Raw genomic sequence first — 23349 nt, 5'->3', positions numbered from 1 at the left:
CTGAGCGGAGGAAAGCCGAAGAGGAGACTCTGCAAAATGAAAACTCTTCCAACTGGCAAGCCGGCACGTGGCCTCGGGAATCATGCTATTTTTCAAGTATTTCCAAACCAGATGTGGAAAGTTCTCCTACTTAGACATTTTTATATTCAAGCCGTTCATCTAATTCGCCTTCTCCACTGCATCCAATTAACCCGTCCACTCACTTCCTCTAGGAACTACTGGAGGGCGGGGCTGCTGTCTCCCTCGCTCCCCCACGCCTGCAGGGCCCTGGCACTGGCGTTGCCCGGAGGTGACTGGCCAAAGGCAGAAAGGCTAACTGGGCCTGTCTAGCTCTTCTTTGCACGACTTCCAGCAAGATACAGAGGCCAGGCGGTCTCCAACTGGAGAAAACGGACGTGACTTGGGCGGAGCACTCTTCTTCCCAGGCGCATCCCAGGCCTAAGCCAGCTGCAGGACCCTCAGGGCTGCGGAACCTGAAGGAGGCGGAACCCGAAGGAGGCGGAACCTGAAGGAGGCGGAACCCGAAGGAGGCGGAACCCGAAGGAGGCGGAACCCGAAGGAGGCGGAACCCGAAGGAGGCGGAACCTGAAGGAGGCGGAATCGGGAGTGGCGGAACCCTCATTGGAGGAGGAACCTGAAGGAGGCGGAACCGGGAGTGGCGGAACCCTCATTGGAGGAGGAACCTGAAGGAGGCGGAACCGGGAGTGGCGGAACAAGGTCAGGGATATCCAGGGGCGGTGGAACCTTGGATCCTGCGGAACCAAGTGGCGACGCCCACGGAGCCGCCCGGACTGTGTTGGGAGCGGAAATGCAGAGGCCCCCGCTTCCGGGTTGCCGGTCGGCCCGAGCGTCAAGTCTGCAGCAGCGATGTTGCCGCTCACGGTGAATTTCAAGGTGTCGGCCCGCACCCTCACCGGGGCCCTCAACGCCCACAACAAGGCGGCGGTGGACTGGTGAGGGCACCGGGCCCCCAGGCCGCCGGTTTCGGCCAGGAGTTTGAGGGAAGGGGAAGCCCGAGGTGTCACCCCGATTCCTTTGGCCTCGCCTGGAAGGGGTGCCGCCCTCCCATCATGGAGATTTTCTCTTCCGCCGCTGGATTGTTGTTGCTCTGAAAGTAGTAAATGCCTCGTGTGGGCACTTGCCGTGGGCACATATATTTGCCCCGTCCTTCCTCGCATCTTTGTTTCTCTGTCCCCACACCTGCCGGAAACACCCCATTTTCCTCTGCCCCCCCTCCCGCCCCCAGGTGTCTCCCTCCGCTGACCTGCCCACCTCTCTCCCCCAAGTCCGCCCTTCCCTTCACTCTTGTCCCTGCCCCTGACCTTGATTCATCCCGCCAAGCGCCACCCCGGGCCAGGCACCTGTTCTCGCACCTGCCCCTCACTTCCCCGTCACCTGTGACTAAACGCGCGGCGGCTCCCGCAGGGGACAGTTAGACTAGTGGACAGCGGGCTTCTGTGGCGGAGGTTGCTGGGGACTTTGGCCAGAGGGCTGCCGCCTCCCGTCCGCCGTTTGTCTTGTTACCTGGTGGGAAGGACCGGGACCGATCGCAGACCTCACGCCACCGGGCCCCAGGCGCTTGGCGGATGCTGAGGATTCCAAGTGGAGGAAGAAGAGGAGCAGGGTCTCCAGGACAGAGGACAGGAGCTGCTTTATTCTTCCGCACGGCTCTGTGTGCCCATCTCCTAGAGCCTTTTTACCCAAATGAAACACGAATTCCAGCAAGCATTTGTTGCGCTCAGGCAAACATGTTATGTAGATGAGATCATGTAAAAGGCTGACCTTTGGGCTTAAATAATAACGTTACTAATGGTAATTAATACCTATTAGTTATATGTCGTTTATTTAGGACGCCTCTTGCTTTGCTTCACCTAAATTTCCACCTTACTGTTTTGTTAGGGGCTGGCAAGGTTTAATTGCGTATGGTTGTCATTCCCTTGTGGTGGTGATCGATTCCAGCACTGCCCAAACCCTTCAAGTTTTAGAAAAGCATAAAGCTGATGTTGTCAAGGTAAGTCCGATTCCACTTTGGCCCTGTAACCTGTTTTCTGTTCTAAAGTGTTAAATATCGCTACACTCTCATTAAGTCATACGTATAAATGTTGGACAGCTTTGAACTATAATAATCTATTTGGGATTAACCTAATAATTCCATGCATATGACTTAATGTCATTCCAGGATGAGCTATGAAATGCTGGTTCTTAGGTCGTTTTAAAGCTGATGGAAAACACCAGTGCTGTCATTTGCTGGACCACTCATTCATTATTAGTTTTGAGCACTTAGCATGTACCAAGGAGAGAGAGGTGAAAGCCTTCAAACAATTCATTGTCTAGCGAGGAAGAAGGAAAACACAAATACAGTGTGATGAGTGAGACGTGCATAATGCACTGTGGGGAGACAAAGGGGCTACATATTACCTAGTGGTAGGGATCTGGAGGATCACGGAAGTCTGCATTTCAGGGCCCTGTAAACTGGAGGTAGGCACATAACAAATCTGGGGAGGAGCAGGGCGGGAAAGAGGACGAATATACACCCAGGGAAGCAGTGTGCACACGGCTAAAGGACGGGATACACACGTTTAACTTCATCCAGCACAAGTGTTTGCTTGACCCGCCTTCTTCTTGCTGCCAGGTTAAGTGGGCCAGAGAGAACTACCACCATCACATTGGCTCACCGTACTCCTTGCGCCTCGCTTCTGCTGACGCCAGTGGGAAAATCATCGTTTGGGATGTAGCAGCCGGAGTGGCTCAGTGTGAGATCCAGGAGCATGCCAAGCCCATCCAGGGTGAGGGAAGGCTGCGCTCTGCTCGTTGCATTCATGCACTTTCTCTTAGAGTGTTTCCCCCCGTTCATTTAATCTCATCACTTGCCACTTAGCTCTTGATTGTGTTTAGCCTGGTCTCCGGATCTGAATCTAGTTGTTCTTTTTTATCCTTATTAATATACTTCTTGGCATATTTCCTCAAATCTCGGCTGATTTGAGTTTTGGTAAAATGCATTAATTTTAACATCTGCCTCAGTCAAGCTTGATGAGAAAAACTAAGCTGCGATAAACAATCTTGTAAATTAAGCTATAGGATAAGTAAACTTGGCCAAACTGCTATTTTATATTAGCCCTCGGTGCTTACTTTCCATTAATAGAGATGATCAAAATTTTATTTTCATTTTTATATAGATAATTTGTTTGCTTGTTTATTTGTTGTCTTAAAACCAGTAAGAGTATTCTATGAACTCAAGTCTGACTGATGGGCTGTTTTGAATGAGTGAATTTTTTAAAATGACGGTTTAAAAAATATTTATTGAGTACTTCCTATGTATTAGGTACTGAGCTAGATCTTTATCCGGTTTGTTGTTGTGAAAAAACGTGAAACTGCAAAGCCCCATAAAGTAATTCCACAAAAACACTAGGAAAGCCTGGCACCAGAGATCATGCCCGGGACAGTCTTTGACATAAAGTTTTAAGTATTGATTTCTGCAAATAGCCTTGTGTTTTCTTTGAAGTAATATTTCAGATTACTTGCCAATTTTGACCTTGAGATGCCAATGTCCACACATGTAATTTTTATATAAAATTAACTTTCCTCTGCAATCTTGACACATAGACACATATATGCAACCCTGAGTGGGAGGGTAGTTAAGAGTTTAAGGATTCTGTAAAAAAACACCACGCTACTAAATATCAAGGACAGTCAGTATTTTGAGGTGGGTGATCACTGAGCTCTGCCCTGGTCTGGTCTTTCAGACGTTCAGTGGTTATGGAGCCAAGATGCCTCCCGAGACTTGCTGCTCGCCATCCACCCGCCAAACTACATTGTGCTCTGGAACGCGGACACCGGCACCAAGCTCTGGAAGAAGAGCTACGCAGACAACATCCTTTCCTTTTCTTTCGACCCTTTTGATTCCTCCCATTTAACTTGTGAGTGATGGTTTCCTGTGGAAAATAACGAGTTGAGGTGTTTATAATATAGTCACACTGTGTACATAAGTCACATACGCTCTGCCCCCACACTGTCCAAGCAGCTGAGCAGCGGGGCAGACACCCCTCCGAGCTCCTCCTACAGACGTGAGTCGTAACCTGCCGCTGCTGACGCAGGCGCTGTCTTAACCCACAGCGTTGGCAGGTGTTTTGATACTTAGACGTTGGATTCAGCAGCTGGACTCCACTTGTTGAATTTGTGAATAGAATTAGATTAGCCAGAGAGAGAGTCGCTGTGCTGTTCTAACTCAAATTTAATTAAACTTGTTTTTTCTGGAACATTTAAAGAATCTGAGTTAAGGGTTTCATTTAATCTGGCCAAATTCAGTCCTTCCTTTTTTAAAAAACATTGTTCTAACCGGTGCCATAACCAGATGCATGCAGGGAACAGAGGAAGCCCAAGGGAGTTTTTTCCTGCAGAAGTTGCTTTTACCAACGTGCAAAGTAAAACAGGATAAATTAGGTTTTGTTTTTAGACAAGATATTTTTATGACTGAATTATTTAGAAAACATTTTTATTCAATTATCCAACAGATGTTTCTTGAGCTTTTACTATATGGGAGGCATGTTCTGGGGCCTAGAATATATCTGTGAGACAAGGCAAGGACTCCCGCCCTCATCAAATTTGCATTCTAGTGAGAGGGAGTCAGGTCTAACCTCAGAGCATAATGAGTTAGTAACGTCTAGTGTATTAAGAGGTTGTAGGTGGTATAACAGAGTGAAACAGGATAAAGGGAACAAAGGAGAAGGGGGTGGAGAGTGGGCCAGCTGTGTTGGATGTAGGCCCCTGTTGGTATTCTACCTTTACTCGAGATCCACAGAGAAAAAGAACTCTAGACATCCTAAGATTCCATCTGAGGATCAAGAAGAAAAAGACATATATTTAGACTGAGTAGTTCATGATAATCATAAATTTATATCATCAAGTCAAATATTTGAACCTAGCTAAGTGTGATAGGCAGGGCCTCATATATACAGGGTGTCCCCAAAAAGTGTGTACACACTTTGAATAAAGGCAGTGTTTATTAAAATACATTTTATTTTCAAAATGTAATAGAACCTACATTGTGTGTATAAGTTTTTGGGGGACACCCTGTATATATGGGATTTTTGTGATTTTATATTCAGAAAAGTATTTAGATGTTGCAGTTATAGGATATAACAAGGGAAGGTTTTTAATGGAAGTCCATGCACTGAATTATTTGAAAGAACAAACATTTGTTTTTTTCTGCCAGGAACCTTCTGGTATCTGTTTTTTAAAATATATTTTTATTGATTTCAGAGAGGAAGGGGAGAGAGAGAGAGAGAGAGAGTGATAGAAACATCAATGATGAGAGAATCATTGACTGGCTGCCTCCTGCATGCCCCCTACTAGGGATTGAGCCCGCAACTCAGGCATGTGCCCTTGACCGGAATCGAAGTCAGGACCTTTCAGTCCACAGGCCGATGCTCTATCCACTGAACCAAAATAGCTAGGGCTCTGGTATCTTTTTAATATAAAACATTAATTTAGAATGCTGAGCTTGGAGGCCTCAGATGAATCATAACGGGCCACCTGTTTCACTTCAACTTGGAGAACATTCCCGTTACGCTATGACTGCAAACACTGCCAGTTCTGTATTGTTAAAATTATCGTTACCTTGCTCTCAGAATCATGTTGGAGAAAACTAGGCTAAACTTGATTAAACTTGAATCGGGTTTGCTTCTCTCCATACAGTACTCACCAGCGAGGGTATTGTGTTCATCTCAGACTTCTCCCCATCCAAGCCTCCCTCAGGCCCTGGGAAAAAAGTCTACATATCCAGCCCCCACTCTAGCCCAGCTCACAGCAAGCTGGCTGCCGCCACGGGGGCTAAGAAGGCACTTAATAAAGTCAAAATCTTAATCACGCAGGAGAAACCTAGGTAAGTTAAAGGTGTGAAGCTGACAACAACATTCATCTGTTTATCGTCTGTTCTTGAAAAATTCAGTTTTGAACTTGTACTGTGATTGATTTTCTTCATCTCACCCTTTCTCCTTTCCACTTTTGAATTTATAAGAGGAAAAATGTTCTTTTTGTCTCCTCCCCTTAGAGGAGACTCAGCATTTAACGTGGCTCCTTTGTTTCCACTCATTGTGCCAAACACCCCCCGACCCCCGCTGACTTTTTACTGATTAACATTTTTGACTTCTGATATTTACTTTTGAGATATTGAATGAACATTCTAACATTGTGGCTATTGAATATATTTGAAATTTGAGGACAAAATCTGGCTTTTATTTTAAATAAATTTTCCTGACTTAAATGCTGTGCAATTCCTTGAGCTGTAAAATATGGGTATTTTTCTTATGCACGTAAAGATGTTTCTCAGACTGGTTAAGGGCCAGGATTCTAGAGGAAATGGTAGCTATCTGACTCAGAAAATTCTTCCATCTTGCTCAGATTTCACTCTCCCAATCTCTAACCTCGTGTCCTAGGGATTTCCCAGGGATGCTGTGAGGGTTAATATGCAGAAACTTAAGTACTTAACACAGTGGCTGATCCTTCATGAGCATTCACTTGGTAAATCCTAGCTATTATTGTTCATATCAGAAACTGCACTGAATAAGATTTCATTATACGTAACTAGTTTTATGCATTAGAAGTAGATTTCTGTTTTCTTCCTAGAGCCATGATTATACTTTTATTTTTATTGCCTTGGCAGTTTTTTTGGCATTTATTTTAAAAGAGCCTTTACTTTTAATATGCTAAGATTATTCTATCTAGACTTTGTGGTAATTACCTGAAAAATATATGGTAAAATACAAATTGCTCTACAAATACATTTTTAATTTATATGTAAATATCATTTTTATATATTAAGCTACAGGCTGGTTAAGTTCACTAATTTACCCCCCACTCTGTGCCAAAATAATTTAAGATAGCTCCTTAAATAGCTCATGAGAACTTTATATTTATTTTTCATTGATTCTGTCTCATAAAGAAATAATTATTTTGTGGCCTGAGTAGTTTTATAAGTTATGATTTATATGTATTACATTTTTTCTCATATGAATCATGTTCACCTTGAGTTTAGGGGAAATGAATTATGAATACCTTCAAATAGAAGTGCTTTGGGTTTTCACATACATTATTATATTTTAATCTTGCTACAATCCTGGGCAGTAGTACTGGTCCCATGTTATAAATGAGGAAATTGTGTCGCACATTGTTTTAAGTGTTACTCAACTCACCCAAACAGGAAATGGCAGAGCCAGGAGTTTAATGCAGTCCACATTCCTCTCTCTAGTTCTCTAACTTTATTTTAAATTTCAAAACCTTTTAATAGTATTATTATGTAGAAAATAGAATATAACTGTATGCCTATTCCTATTGAAATATATTTATTATAAAAAGGTTATGATTAAGTATAAGCAATAATCACAGATTACTAAAATGCTTTTTTGAGACTCTAACAATCTTTTACAATCCTCATGGAGTTGTGTATATTTTATTTACACAGAAGAAAATGCTATGATAAATGAGTACATTGCCCTACTTTGTTTCAAAAAAGATTTCAGGCAGCTTAAAAGGAAAAGAATCCCGGCTGGTGTGGCTCAGTGGTTGAGTGTTGACCGATGAGCCAGGAGGTTGAGGTTTGATTCCTGGTTGGGGCCTGTGCCCAGGTTGTGGGCTCAATCCCCGGTAAGGGGTGTGCAGGAGGCAGCCTATCAGTGATTCTGTCTCATCATTGATGTTTCTGTCTCTCCCTCTCCCTTCCTCTCTGAAATCAATAAATATATTTTCTTTAAGAAGGAAATGAAGACAGAGTAGAGGAAGTGACTTGCCCAGGGCCAAACACAGTCCGCGGACTCCTGGTCTAGTGTCCCTCGTTACTCTAAACATTTTGTTTTATCCTGAGTCTTGATTTCAGCATCTGTTAGTACTTCTAATTGCAAGTAAAAATGAAACTTTACTATCCTATGAATGCCTAGTATATCATAGACTTAACCTGTCATCTTATATCATAGACTTACTCTTACTACTCTATATTTTTAAATATTTAGAAACACATCTCACTCAGCCTATACAATATTATTGTCATAATTTGGGTTTTGGCAGGTAGTGGAGGTTTAAGTTTTAGGTACTCGCCTCTGTTGGTCATTTCATAAACAGTTGTACATTCTCATTGACAGTTTTTTTTTAAAAATATATTTGTATTAATTTCAGAGAGGAAGGGAGAGGGAGAGAGAGATAGAAACATCAATGATGAGAGAGAACCATTGATTGGTTGCCTCCTGCACGCCCCCTACTGGGGATGGAGCCCACAACCTGAGCATGTGCCCTTGACTGGGATTGAACCTGGGACCCTTCAGTCCACAGGCTGACGCTCTATCCACTGAGCCAAACCGGCTAGGTCTCTCATTGACAGTTTTATGTGGAAAGTACAAAATGCAATTCTTTATTAGCTTTGCCTGATATGAATAAATCTTTGACTCATTTCTTTGATTTTTTTAGTGCTGAGTTCATAACCCTCAACGACTGCCTGCAGCTGGCCTATCTGCCTTCCAAAAGGAACCACATGTTGTTGCTCTATCCCCGCGAGATTCTAATCCTGGACCTCGAGGTGAACCAGACAGTGGGCGTGATTGCGATAGAGCGCACGGGCGTCCCGTTTCTGCAGGTATCGGCAGCTGATCTTTGCCTCCCCGGAAGTCGGTTATGGGGCAGAGTATAACCATGGACTCGCTCTTTTCTGTTTATTAAAAATTAACAGTGTTATTGTACATTTCTTACTTTTTTACACTTTCGATTGACTTGATGTATCCTAGAAATTCTTCTGACTGATCTGGAGATATTTACTGAACTATTTAAGTTACATGGATAAAGACAAATTTTTTACGATTATAAATGGATTTTTTAAATGTTCATTTAGTTTTAAAACTTGGGACTATGTAGTATATTTTTGTGTTTGTTTTTTTTTTTTCTTTTAGCCTATATTCTCTACATATGAACTTATGAATTCCATAGTATATGCTCTTTATTTTGTTTTAAAAAATAAATGAATCATCTGTTTAAAGGTGATACCCTGCTTTCAACGAGATGGTTTATTTTGCCTACATGAGAATGGTTGCATAACTTTACGCGTTCGAAGATCTTATAATAGTATTTTCACCACTTCAAATGAGGAACCAGGTGAGTTTCTATCTCACAGTAACGTTAATTACTTTTTTTCAGAATTATTTTGTAAAGCAAGTACCAGCCAGATCTTAGAGTTAACGAGAATCCTGGCCTTGAGAAGGCGGAATGTGTTACAGTGTGAGGCCTAGAACGCCTCCTGGTGCGACAGCGCCCCCTGCGCACCACAGGAGCAGCCGGCTGTCCTCCTGCATGGCTTCCGGGGGCCAAGCAGTTGTGATGTTTTATGACTTTTTCTTTAGCACAAGCCCAGCCTCGTGTGCACGTTTATGACTCCCTTGAGCTTTCCTCTGCTTCAGGAATCTCCCTGTAAAGTGACAGGGAAGCAAGGCTCCAGGTCGTTCTGCTGTCAGTCTCTGTCTTACCCGGAGAAGAACAATTCTGTTCTGTGAAGTCATGTACTACGTACTAGTCACGAAGTGACGTTAACATCTTTTGTAAAGTACAGGTATTTGCAGGCTTATTACAGACATGTAAATTAGGATGGTCTGTAGTGCACTGTTCATGGTGTAATCATATATTACCGTTCAGAGCCTTTTCTTTGTTTTAGAAACATTAAAAAACAAGCTGTATATTTTTTTAAAAAAGTATATTTTTTATTGATTTCAGAGAGGAAGGGAGAGGGAGATAGAAACCTCAATGATGAGAGAGAATTATGGATTGGCTGCTTCCTGCACGCCCCCTACTGGGGATCGAGCCCGAAACCTGGGCATGTGCCCTTAACCAGAATTGAACTCGGGTCCCTTCAGTCTACAGGCCAACGCTCTATCCACTGAGCCAAACCAGCTAGGGCAAAAAACAAGCTATCTTGATTATAATTGTCATTTTGGAAATGAAACTTGGTGTAGACAATCAATAAGGTCATTATCTATATATTCTGATGAAATTGTTGAAAGAGTAGCCATTCTTGACAGACTTTTCATTAGTGAAGGACTGGAAACCTTCTTAGTGGAGGTTTAATTTGAATTAAAGGGAATACGAGTGATGGTGATGTGGTTGCTTCCTGACATTGACAAGAAGGCACCACTGTGTTCAGATGCAGATCCCGTCCAGGAGCTCACCTACGACTTACGCAGCCAGTGCGACGCCATCCGCGTGACGAAAACCGTCCGCCCCTTCAGCATGGTGTGCTGCCCCGTCAATGAGAACGCAGCGGCCCTCGTGGTGAGCGACGGCCGGGTCATGATATGGGAGCTGAAGTCTGCCGTTTGCAATCGAAGTGCACGGAACAGGTAAGTCAATCAGTAGGGCTGTTCCTTTGTTTTCTGTTTCTTTTTTTTTTTTTAATTGCCAGAATCATATAAAAATATCAGGGACTTTTAAAGATATTAAAAATATTTTAAAGTGATAATTAAGACTTTATGTAAACCTGCTAGAGATGTTTCACTTGTGGGTGAGAAAAGTTGAATGCCATGATCTGAAATGAGCGGTTGGTTAGTTGCTGTCATGGGATGCAGATTTTAAGGATGTGAACCAGCTAATCACGGTGTCCTTGCAGTGGCCCTGGTGTGTCGCCTCTGTACGCCCCAGTGTCTTTCTGTGGGGCTCCGGTGGGGGTGCTGCAGAATCAACTCCCCGACCTCTCTCTGGATAACATGATCGGTGAGCTTTTGTTGTTCCCTGACTTTCATGCTATGGATTCTTTCTAAGGGGCAAAGTTAATAGTCTCAGGATTTGCAGTTATAAAGGTGAAGTTAATACTTAAGAAAGCGGCAGTGTAGAGAGCCAGAGTTCTGTGCATCCCAGACGCACGGTGACATTGCCTGGAGGAGCAATAACGAGCTGGGAAGGAGTGGAGGGATTATTTTAACTGGAGACACACATTGTCTTGTTTACATGCTGGTGAGCCTTACTTTCAAATGCTTACTTGCGGCTAAAGTATTGCTTCCAACTTATTCCATTATCATAGGGCCAGTATAAATTAAACGAAGAATAAAGATTTGTGATTTCAGATATTATACAACTAGAAATTATAAATACTGTATGCCAAGCAATTTTGATGTCTAATTCTTTTAAAATTGTAGCTGTGGTTTATAAAGGATTTTCTGTATCATTATTTGTTCTTTCATAATGTAATTGAAAATCGCTATTATTTAGTAGGTTGTTTTGTTGAAATGCTTGATAGATGATATACAAGAAAAGTGCATTACCTTATTAATCTTTTTTATGTATTTTTTTTTATTGATTTCAGAGAGGAAGGGAGAGGGATGAAGGGATAGCAACATCAATGATAAGAGAATCATTGATCCACTGCCTCCTGCACGCCCCCTACGGGAGATCAAGCTCACAACCTGAGCATGTGCCCTGATGGGAAATTGGACCTTGACTTCCTGGTTCATAGGTTGATGCTCAACCACTGAGCCACAGCAGCTAGGCACTTGTTAATCTTTTTAATCGGAGATGACATTTATTGGTTGCTCAGCATTAGGTTAAGTGCTGTGCTAAATGCTCTGTAGGTAGGTGATGCTATTTCCATTTTATGTTTGTGGTAACTGAGACTCCGAGAGATTTTAACTTTCTTAGAACCACACAACCAGTAAGTGGGAGAGCCAAATTCGAGCCTGTTCACCGGGTCTGGAGCCTGCTCCTTGGCCGAGGCCTCCAGTCCTGGCCTCTCCACTGTGACCTCAGCAGGACCGGACCCTCCAGCCTCGGCTTTCTCATGGCTCCTGAAGATGTCAAGTCCTTTTGCTCAGTGATGCTTTTATATCTCAAATTCTTCCTCTTACCTTCCAGGCATAAATCCATAGAAGGAAGTTTGGACACATACTCGTTTTGCAAAATGCATTTTATCAGTAACACAATTTTCTGAGTTAATTGACCTTGTCTGCACTTGATAAAAATATTAAATTGAAAAGAATTATGAACACACACATGCACAGAACTAATTGGTAATATGAAAGACATTGGGATTTTATGCTGTTTAAGTATCTAAGCGATACAAATTACACGTTCAAGAGACAAAAGGATATAGATTGTGCACTAGTTCTTGACAGTGTAGTTGATTTAAAAGTATTAAATCTTTGTTACTTGAAAACATTTTAATTAAAACTTTTAATTAAACTTTTAATTTGAAATTCGCTATGTCCTTAATGATAATTGAAAGCAGTTCAGTTAAATACAGAGGCCTGATTTCTATTTTTTGGGTAAATGCTGCTGCTTATTAAGGCCTGCTCTGCCCTGCCGGTGTGTTGCTGCTGTGGAAGGTGCTTGCACAGACGTGTGGAAGGTGCTTGCACAGACGTGTGGAAGGTGCTTGCACAGACGTGTGGCAGTTCTCGGGAGCCGCTGCACGATGCTGGGGGTGGTGAGCGTGTAGTTGCCTGTGAACTTCCCATTCCTCTAGATCCGTCTTTTGTAACCAAAGACTGATACTAATTGTAGGACTGATCCTAAGGGATCACTTTATTTGCATTAAATTGATGGCCATTTTTTTTCTGTATATCTTACGGATTTTAAAACAGCTTATTATTAAAAGAACTTCATAGCTTCAAAAGATTATATTCAGAGTCCTAGCACACACTCCTAATATTTACATTTTTCCCTTAACACGTAAGTGCCCTGTCAGTCACCGGTGACTGACACTATACTTTCGGTCAGGAAGACAAAACAGGCTGGGCGCTTAACGTGTTAAATAGTATATGTATGTGTGTATTCATATGTGCACTCACATATTCTTTACTGTAGTATTTTTGACATTTTAATCCAGTCATCAGTAGTGGTTTATAGGAAGAAAGTTTGTTTACCCTTGTTAGTAGACAGTATTGACGTTGTATCTTCATATTTGTTACACTCGTTTTTATTGGAGTCATCTTTTTAGTTTGAGACTTGGTTTCCTAAGTGTGAATGTTATATCTGAAAGTTATGCCATTTAATACCTAGCTCTTGGCAGTTACAGGTTATGTGTAATATACATTTTATATATTAACATATAATGGATTTAATTGTAAAGCTTACATTTTGTAGGATTTCTTATTAGAAACCCATGTGAGTTCTTGAACCTGTTGTGTGTGATTACTGATTCTGGATGCCTTTTACCAAGTCATCGACTGAGAGTCACTCCACAGAAACTGCCCTCTAACCGAGTGCCCTTGGTTTGTCTTTGGTGCCCTAATTCCAGCAGCTTTGGCTGACACAGTGTTTCTTAGGAGACAGGTTGCATTCTGGAAGCATGCCCTGGAGTATCTGACGGATTTTAAAACAGCTTATTATTAAAAGAACTTCATAGCTTCGAAAGATTATATTCAGAGTCCTACAGGTTATGTGTAATATCTGCCTCGAGGCGCCAGGCAGTGCACGGCAAGGCCCACAGCCAAGGGCAGGGCCGCCGTCCTGCTTCAGCCCGCGGTGCACAGCTCACCTTCTGGACCTGGGTGTGCTCTCTGGGCCTCCAGAGTGTTTCCACTGAAGATCGCATACATTGTAATTGATGTGTTGCTGTTGGTTACCAATCAGGGCAAAGCGCAATTGCCGGGGAAGAGCATCCCAAAGGCTCCGCTCTGCAGGAAGTGCACCTCAAGTTCCTGCTCACGGGACTGATTTCAGGACTGCCCGCGCCGCCGTTCACTGTCCGCATGTGTCCCCCGTTGACCACAAAGAACATCAAGATGTATCAGCCATTGCTTGCTGTTGGTGAGTATCGGACCTGTTTTTGTGTGTTGGTTTGTTTATTAAGACATTTTTATGGATTTTTAGAGAGAGAGGGAGAGAGAGAGAAACATTGATTTTAAGAGGCAAACATTGATCGCTGCCTCTGCATGGGTATGGAGCCTGCAGCCCGGGCATGTGTCCTGACCAGGAATTGAACCTGCAACCCTCTGGTGCAGGGGATAATGCCCAACCCACTGAGCCACACCGGCCAGGGCAAGGACCGGTCTGTCTTAAATTCATCATGCATGTTTTATAAGACTTTTAACTTCGCTAGTTACTGGAAAATCCTTGTTTATCTTTGAGAAGAAAGAGGAAGAGGCTAAGTGAAATTGTTTTTTTTAAAGCTGTGATTTGTTGGCCTCTGGCTTTCTCCCCAGGTCTATGAACATGTGATTTGTGTTTTTGTGTGTTTTTTTCTAAAATGAAAACCTGACCACATTTATTTTGTTGCTGGTATGTCTGAGTTATGCTAGTATGTCAGCTTAATGGCTGACATGTGAGTACTAATGGTTCATTTGAATATTGCTATTTGGCAATTTTTCCCCCCCATTTTTTCATTACTATCTTCTGAAAGTGATTTGAATTTTAAGGTTCAGTAAGATTTCAGAGCACACAAGATCAGGCCCATTTTTGATAGGAGGGAAGACAGAATTTTAATTTTTTTATCACATAGCTTTGGTCCCTTTTATAAAAGAGAAATGTTGTAAATGATTGAAATCTTGAGAAAAGACTCATGTTGGAAAGATCTGGAACTCCCGCTAGGTAAATGCTCTCCTGTGTGTGCAGGTACAGGTAACGGCTCCGTCCTGGTGTACCACCTGACCAGCGGGCTGCTGCACAAGGAGCTGAGCGTCCACTCGTGTGAAGTCAGGTGAGCGTCCTGTGTCACCACATCACACCCAGGCGCTCTGCACGGGGCGCTCTCACCCACATCACACCCAGGCGCTCTGCACGGGGCGCTCTCACCCACATCACACCCAGACGCTCTGCACGGGGTGCTCTCACCCACATCACACCCAGGCGCTCTGCACGGGGTGCTCTCACCCACATCACACCCAGGCGCTCTGCACGGGGTGCTCTCACCCACATCACACCCAGGCGCTCTGCACGGGGCGCTCTCACCCACATCACACCCAGGCGCTCTGCACGGGGTGCTCGCCCCTGAGAGCTTCGCACCGTCAGTGGTCAAGTCAGCCAGTGGCTCGCTCAGCGAGGATGAGCGCCGATGGCTGCCTTCTGTAAGGGCACGTGCAGGGAGCGCCGCTCCGCACGTCTGTCGCTGTGACTCATTGTTTCTCCTGAGGCTCGGGCTGTTTTCCTACTGGAAATCACTGTGTTTCCTTGTTCAGGTTTATCAGCTGGTTTTTCATTTCTGTAAAGATCCCTTAGTAGGACTGTTGATGAAAATTTGAATAAGGTCATTTTAATAATTAATCTCATTTATGTTTTTGTTTAAGCACCATGAGAACAGGACCGAACGCTAATATTGTAAAATTTCGAGATGTGATCTTTTTGTGAGTGCGCAGACATAAGGGAGGGAGGGCCAAAGTGACAGAGGGGTGCGTGCCTCTAGCTTTCTCTCTTCTCATGGCCTTGCTTTGCTGATTGTATGGCTGTTTCCCTTTTATGCCCGAGCAAGGATGGACTGTATAATATAAAGTCATTAAATTGCCAGTATTGTTGATGATATTAAAACAAAAGTATAGAGAAAGGCCATTTTCTGACCTCTGACATTATAAGTGTGGGTCCTTTGCCTGTGTTACAATTCTTAGTGAACCCTTAAAGAACACGCTGTTCTGAGTAAGCGCCGTGTCTGAAGGGGCAGAGGTTAGCCCTTCAGGAGTCCATGCTGCCCACAGCTCCTCTGACAGGCCTCCACCCAGCTCCTCTTCCTTCCCTGCCCACAGCTCTCTGACAGCCTCCACCTTTCCTCGGTGGCAGCACCAGCAGCCAGACTCTCCACTGGCCCAGCGCTTGCTCTCAGATTAGGTCCTCACACTCGGCAGGCATTCCTTCCATTGAACCGCCACTCAGTTCCAGGCAGGAGGCCTGTCCTTCCCAGTTCACTGGGAGGTGTTGGATGGAATCAGGGAGGCCTCCTGTGGATGGATGGTGTGTGCACCTGGGTGAGCAGGAGACGTTTTGACAGTAAGGTAAAAATTTGACTGAGCCAGGATCCATGTTAGGACTCTGGTCCAGGCTTCTGGAAAATCAAGCACATTTTCCTTCTTTCTGAACACTGACGTTTTGAATGAAGGCAGTAGCTAGTCCCAGTGAGCTGCTCACTTCTTAACGTCAGATTTGTTCTCCTGGCTCCGTTGGGTCCTAGATGTCGGTCAGTCCATAACTTACAGTTGCTATCGTGATACTTATTACTGAGTGACACTGAAAGTGCTTTGAAACTGTTACCTGGGATTCCAGACAACTCTAGGGTACACTCCTCACACTGGCTGGTGTGAAGGATACACAGACCTGCACCCTATTTCATATGGATCCTCCCTCTTAATTGCCATTTTGAAGATAATTCACCTTTTATATTCAGAGATGGTACCCAAGAAGATGCTAACATCCTGCTGTCCTGTGCTTCAATTAATGCAATTATAGTATCATAATTATAATAGAGAAACATGCAAATTGACCGCACCTCCGCTATGCCCATGATTGGGCCTGCCAGAGGCTGGGGGCGGGACTCCGGGTGGCCTAACTGGCCATTGAGAAAACCAAGATGGCGGCGCCAAATCCTCTTAGTTCCGGGGGTCCTGGTGAGTGATGGCAACCCTAGAGGGGCGTGGTATGCACAGCTAGCAGCCTCCCGGGGGTCCCGGGACCCATCGCGACCGGGGGGGGGCGTGGCCGGGCACGGCCAGCAGCCTCCCGGGGGTCCAAGGTTCAATGGTGACCCGGGGGGCGTGGCCGGCACGGCCAGCAGCCTCCGCAGGTCCCGGGACCCATCGCGACCCGGGGGGGCGTGGCCGGGCACGGCCAGCAGCCTCCCGGGGGTCCCGGGTTCAATGGCGACCCGGGTGGCGTGGCCGGGCACGGCCAGCAGCCTCCCGGGGGTCCCGGGACCCATCGCGACCCGGGGGGGGGTGGCCGGCACGGCCAGCAGCCTCCCCGGGGTCCCGGGTTCAATGGCGACCCGGGGGGCGTGGCCGGGCACGGCCAGCAGCCTCCCGGGGGGTCCCGGGACCCATCGAGAGCCGGGGGGGCGTGGCCGGGCACGGCCAGCAGCCTCAGCGGTGTCCCGGGACCCATCGCGACCCGGGGGGGCGTGGCCGGGCACGGCCAGCAGCCTCCCGGGGGTCCCGGGACCCATCGCGACCCGGGGGGCGTGGCCGGGCACGGCCAGCCGCTCCAGGGGTGATGTCCCTGGGTAATCGCCACCCTCGCCTAAATGGCTGGTGCTGAGAGGGATCAATGGGGCCAGTGGAAGGAGCAGGTGGTAGTTGACCACCGAGGCCATCTGCAGCAGCCGGATGCAGAGCTGGGGTCCACGTTCTCCAGGTTGGCCTCCGTGGGGGCCCGAGTCGCACCCATAGTAGCCGAGTGGGCATGCTGGCATAGTAGCCCCAGCATGAGGCCAGCTTCCCAAGCCAGGCTGCAGAGGGAGGGAGGGCCTCTGGACTGGGAGCACTCCCCCACCCCAGTGGACAGGGCACAGAGAGCAAGCAGCAGAGAGCGACTAGAGGTGGTGGGTGTGGTGGCCTGGCTTCCAAGAGGCTGGCTTCAGCTGCTGTGGCCTGCGCTGAGGTGGCTGGTGGTGGGGGCAACTGCATGGGCGCATCCGAGGCTGGGGCACTGGGAGACGTGGGACTGCAGCCTAGAAAGCGAGGCTCCGGAGGACCTGGTCACCGACCCCGGGCATTAAAGCCGCCTCCTACAAGATGTATCCTAGCCTAGGTGTGTGGGAAGCAGATTCAGGAACCTCTCCCTTTGCGGCGCCAGAGCCCAGGCCTGCCAGCACCCCAGAGGAGACCCCCACCAGGATCGGGGGCGTGACCAGTCTCTAAACCAGGGTGGCCATTAGCCTAGGCCTGCCAGCACCCCAGAGAAGACCCCCACCAGGATCGGGGGCGTGACCAGCCTCTAAACCTCCCGCAGCTCTAACCCAGGCCTGCCAGCACCCCAGAGGAGACCCCTGCCAGGATTGGGGTCATGGCCAGCCTTCAAACTGTGGCGGCCCCTAGCCCAAGGAGGCCTCCTGGCCGAGGACGCCTGAGTCTGTTCTTGACCTAGGGCCGGACTCTCCCCACAAGGGACTCAGAAGCCACCAGAGTCTAACTGCCAGTCTCTGGGAGTGCATCCACTGTCCACCAAAAAGTAGGGCCATCAAAGCATTCAGTCTCAGTGCAGGCACAGGTCTGTGGCTGACGGGGTGGAGGCCAGACCAAAACAAAACAGCAGAAACACCCTGCCCACCTGGGCGGGTACTGCTGTAGTCCACGTGGCCTGGGCAGTGTAGAAAGCGCTACCTTCTCCCAGGTCCTGTGCTGGCACCGCCGCCTCGCTCACCCTCAAGCCCCCCTGAGTCCTGACAGCAAAGTGTGTGGGGCATTCTGCAGGAGTTGTGCCGTTCTGGGTGCTTTTGCCCAAAGACACACTTTGGGATGAATTCAGAGCCACATCTCATTTCCCATGACACTGGAAGAACCATGTAAAAGGATTTTGACAAAAGCTTTCCACATCTCTGTTTATTCTTTTGAATCCATAAAACGACCTTAAAAAAAGCATCCGGGCCACCTAAGAAAGAATGCACTTTCTGGCCAGAGCACGCAGGATTCTTTTGCCCAACAGGTTAAAGGGAGCAGAGCTGGCACAGTGGGAATGGCCCTGGTGCCCTATGAGGAGACCGGGGGAATGGGGTTGCCGAAATTCCATAAGCCTCTTGCCACCTTCTCCTTTGCAAACCACACCATCCAGATCCACCAGGACTGGAGGCAACTGGGAATCACAGCCGTGATTTGGGACATGGTGAGCAAATCTTGAGGGGCCTCTGTAAACATCTGCAATTGATTATAAGACTGGTCTTTATTTAAAAAGAAATAAAAGAACAGCTTTGTTGAGAAATACCCATATACTGTACATGTCACCTAAAGTGTACAATGAACTGTTTTTTTAAAGTAAATTCAGAGTGGTACAACCATTACCATGCTCAATTTTTAAATATCTTCATGACCCATCCCCTCCAAAAAAAAACTTCTACCCATTGGAATCACTTTCCTGATCATCTTCCCCAAAATAGATTGCACTTTAAAGGTAGGTAAAGGAAAGTTGAGGGAAGTTAAAACACTGCACAAAGGATATTGTAAGATGACAAAGCCCAAAGTGAAGCTCATGTGTTTTCTTTAAAAAATATATATTTTTAAAATGTCAGAAAGGGAGAGGGAGAGAGAGATAGAAACATCAATGATAAGAATCACTGATCAGCCGAAACCGGTTTGGCTCAGTGGATAGAGCGTCGGTCTTCGGACTGGAAGGTCCCAGGTTCGATTCCGGTTAAGGGCATGTACATTGGTTGCTGGCACATATCCCGGTGGGGGGTGTGCAGGAAGCAGCTGGTCGATGTTTCTCTCTCATCGATGTTTCTAGCTCTCTATCCCTCTCCCTTCCTCTCTGTGAAAAATCAATAAAATATATTAAAAAAAAAAAAAAAAAGAATCACTGATCAGCTGCCGCCCACAGGCCCCCTACTGGGGATTGAGCCCGAAACCCAGGCATGTGTGCCCCTGATCAGAATCAAACCTGGAATCTTCAGTCCACAGGCCGATGCTCTCTCCATTAAGCCAAACTGACCAGGGCCATGTGTTTTCTTCAAGTTCTGCGTGGTTTTAATGGTCCCCAAATCTATACTAATAAAAGGATAATATGCTAATTAGAGTGGTTGTCTTCCGGACATCTTTCCAGACAAAGCCGCAGTGGCTACAAAGGCCAAGGCTCAGGCAGCCATAACCAGCTGCAGTGGCAGCAGCATTGGGGTTATGGGGGTGGTGCCTCCAGAGGGAGGCCAGACTGGGGGCCAAGGCACAGGCAGTTTGGGGTGATCAGGCTGATAGGGGAGGACAAGGTAGGGGCAATCAGGCTGGCAGGAGATCAAGGTAGGAGCGAGCAGGCAGGCAGGCAGTGGGGTTAGGGACAATCACGCAGGCAGGCAGGTGAGTGGTTAGGAGCCAGCGGTTCCGGATTGTGAGAGGGATGTCCGACTGCAGGAAGTTGGACATCCCCTGAGGGGTCCCAGATTGAAGAGGGTGCAGATTGGGCTGAGGGGCACACCCCCCACCCCCACCCCCAGTGCACGAATTTTGTGCACCGGGCCTCTAGTCATAATTATAAAAGCCATTATGGAAATCTCACAGCGTGTTATAAAAACTGCCGAACTTATTAACAAATCAACCCAGTACACTCTGGATATTCACATGCAAATTAAAGGCCAGCTTTTAGAAAGTTGTTTTTCCGCCCCGTGCTGAATGTGTTGTGTAAAACCACTTGGTCTGAAGCACTTGAATCTCATGCACGCTCACGGCCAGGGTCACCCAGCTGCAAGTTGCCTCTGTGTGGTCTTTGAAAGCCATGGTGTTTTAACCAGTTACCTTTGCAAGTAGGTATTGAGCAGCTTCTGTGCCTGCAAACAGACAGGTGTGGCTCATGATCTGTTGGAAGATTCCTGGAAGTAGGTAAAGTGGATACATGTCGGTTTTCTTAGATTATTAGCTTGTGTCTTTGTCCAGTAGACTGGATTTATAATAATACTGGAGGCCCGGTGCACGAATTCGTGCATGGGTGGGGTTCCTCGGCCTGGCCCGCGATCGGGGCTGATCTGGGTCGGCCGGGGGAGGTTGGCTGTGGGAGCACACTGACCACCAGGGGGCAGCTCCTGCATTGAGCGTCTGCCCCCTGGTGGTCAGTGCACATCATGGCAACCGGTCGCAAAGGTCACTTAGGCTTTTATATATATAGATAGCCCAATACTATTTTCAGTATCAGAAATTATTAGAACAGTAGTTTATATGGGTATCAGAACATTGACTGGCTCAGTGTTGTTTTGAGGAAATGGAGTGATTTGTGGAAAGTAAAATGATCTCTGTTTTGTCTTCCAATAAATTTGCAGATGTTCGTTTTATATAATCCCAGAACTTTAGGGCCTGTCAGGAAGTGTGTGCTCCCCCAGCACCCGCAGTTAGAAGTAAACGGTGGCATCCATCGCCAGTGGGGGTCCGCAGGCCCATCTGGAAACCTTAGGGGGTCAGAACCCCAGACGCCCACCAATAAGGTTACGTTGCTCAGTCGTTAGGGATCCTATAGAACAAGCCTGGATGGAGTCGGAGAGTGAGCTGCTGCTCTCCCATTGTGGGTGAAGCTCAGTGCACAGTGTAACCTAAGCAATGGTTTCTAACCCTTCGAGCAAGCACTGGGGTGTTCAGCTGTGTCTGGCAAGAGTTGTCATTCTTTTCTTTTGAGAAATAATCCCCTCGTCTCATCTACTCTGAGGTCCCACCTGATTTTCTTTCTCTGCAGTTGATCAGTAGGTGTGGGATGGATATACCAGCTGCTGCTGGAATCGGCTCAAAGGCAGCACGCCCGGTGCTAGAATCAAAATCAAATAACAGCCACCCCCGTTCTGTTATGTCTGAATCCTGGGACATCCTGTAAGCCATGGGGCAGGCACTCCTTGAATATGTGTGGGACCAACATAAGACAGCATGCGAGGCTTTTCTCAACCTCACTCATTTAATCAGGAATTTACCACCGGTGCAAGCGTGTCGTGTGCCTGGTGAGGCGCGCCGGCACCTCCCTTCAGAGAGAGAGTACGCTAGGTCTAGTGCCGTTTCTCAGCCAGCTGCCCCGCCCCCTTGTCCCCCCGCCCCCTCGCCCCCCCAACCCCCTGTCCCCCCGTCCCCTTGTTCCCTTGTTCCCTCATCCCCTTGTTCCCCTTGTTCCCCTCGTCCCCCCGACCTCCCGTCCCCCATCCCCCCTCCCCCCCCCCATCCCCCCCTCTCCCCATCCCCTCGTCCCCTCGGTGGTGCAGGCTTCCAGGCACAGCCCTGTGCGCCCTCTGGGTCTCAGCTTTATGGTCCTGGAAGCCTCGCCTGCCCCGAGGGACTGACAGCTCCTGCTGACCTCTGCAGCCTCTCCTGGTCCTCGGGAACACAGGATGACCGTGTGATCGCTCCTGCTGCATCAGAAGCTCAGGAGGGCAGCGGTTGTGTCTTCCTCGTTCAAGCCGCGTTCCCAGGGCCTAGCACACCCACTAGCATGTACCGGGTACTCAGCAGGTGTATTTTTAAAAACATGGAATGGAGCACTGGCAGGCTGGAATTGCTAGTGTCCAGCGACAGTGGCCTTCCTGTGCGGAGCCCAAGCGGTTCGGACGCCAGCAGCGAGGCTTGGAGCGCGTGCCCTGAGGTTTCTGTCTGATTGAAGCCCTCAGACTTAAGAGCAGAATGAGTCCAAACTGATTCTCCTCTAGTTCAGTCTGAGGAGAAAACTGAATGAAGATGTTACACGTTAGGAGAAAGAGAAACAGGAGACAGAGGGACTTTCCCAGTGGTAATTAACCAAGTCATATGTGGTCACCGGAGGTGTGGTTTGCACTTAACAAGCGGGGAGGCCTCTTCCAAATCTCACTGTGTTGTTTGCTTCGGGAGTTTATGCCTCCTAACCAAGAATGTTGATAAAATTTGATAAAATTCCTAAGTGGACTCAACTTCAAGCAGTCTGCTCAGAATATTTCTATACCACTTGTTTTTAAGCAGAGGAATTCCCAGAAACCACTGCAGCGTGACTCCTTTACCGGATTTTAAGTTATTTTATTGCTGCTACCGATGCCGATAACCAAACTGTCTTGTCAGTATTTGGAGATAAAGTTTTAACTAGAAATAATTTCATATGTGTTGGAAATATATGGTAATTTAGGCTCAAATAAGAGATTATATTAATATTACTTTTAAAAAAATATTTTTATTGATTTTTTACAGAGAGGAAGGGAGAGGGATAGAGAGTTTGAAACATCGATGAGAGAGAAACTTCGATCAGCTGCCTCCTGCACACCCCCCACTAGGGATGTGCCCGCAACCAAGATACATGCCCTTGACCGGAATCGAACCTGGGACCCTTCAGTCCGCAGGCCGACGCTCTATCCACTGAGCCAAACCGGTTTCAGCTTAATATTACTTCTTAATTAACTTGTATAATTTAGGTCTTGGGAAAAACTTACTTGTCAAATAACTTTTTCAAACAGAAAAGGTATTAGATTAATCTTTGTTTAATTTCTCATTCTAGGGGTATTGAGTGGACGAGTTTGACTGGCTTCCTTTCTTTTGCTACCTCAACACCGAACAATATGGGGCTGGTGAGGAACGAGCTTCAGCTGGTTGACCTTCCCACAGGTGTGTGACCTTCCCACAGGTGTGTGCACTGGGCCTGTTGCCGGTGCCGACGGCTGGCCATGCTGATCAGAGCCATTGCCATTCCTGTACGCGCTCTGAAGCACTTGCTTCCCCGCGGAGCTCTGTGTGCTGTCTGTATGCTCATGTCTTGCTGCTGTTCTCTCACCGTGTCCTGGGGAGG

General features: G+C 46.8%; 1 protein-coding gene across 1 annotated transcript in view; it reads left to right on the top strand.

Moving 5' to 3' along the window:
• The first annotated feature begins 793 nt into the window (after positions 1-793).
• WDR11 (WD repeat domain 11) overlaps positions 794-23349 on the top strand; it is a 45784-nt gene continuing 23228 nt past the window's right edge. The window contains exons 1-12 of the mRNA XM_054728852.1: positions 794-953; positions 1900-2011; positions 2633-2786; positions 3744-3917; positions 5695-5881; positions 8455-8620; positions 9018-9132; positions 10172-10367; positions 10634-10737; positions 13591-13767; positions 14572-14656; positions 23062-23168. Coding sequence (XP_054584827.1) covers positions 868-953; positions 1900-2011; positions 2633-2786; positions 3744-3917; positions 5695-5881; positions 8455-8620; positions 9018-9132; positions 10172-10367; positions 10634-10737; positions 13591-13767; positions 14572-14656; positions 23062-23168 — 1663 coding nt within the window. The 5' untranslated portion in view covers positions 794-867. The remainder of the gene's footprint in view (positions 954-1899; positions 2012-2632; positions 2787-3743; positions 3918-5694; positions 5882-8454; positions 8621-9017; positions 9133-10171; positions 10368-10633; positions 10738-13590; positions 13768-14571; positions 14657-23061; positions 23169-23349) is intronic.

Source organism: Eptesicus fuscus, chromosome 17, assembly GCF_027574615.1.
Source record: "Eptesicus fuscus isolate TK198812 chromosome 17, DD_ASM_mEF_20220401, whole genome shotgun sequence".
Lineage (NCBI taxonomy): Eukaryota > Metazoa > Chordata > Mammalia > Chiroptera > Vespertilionidae > Eptesicus > Eptesicus fuscus.
This window is presented reverse-complemented; position numbering and strand designations above follow the sequence as displayed.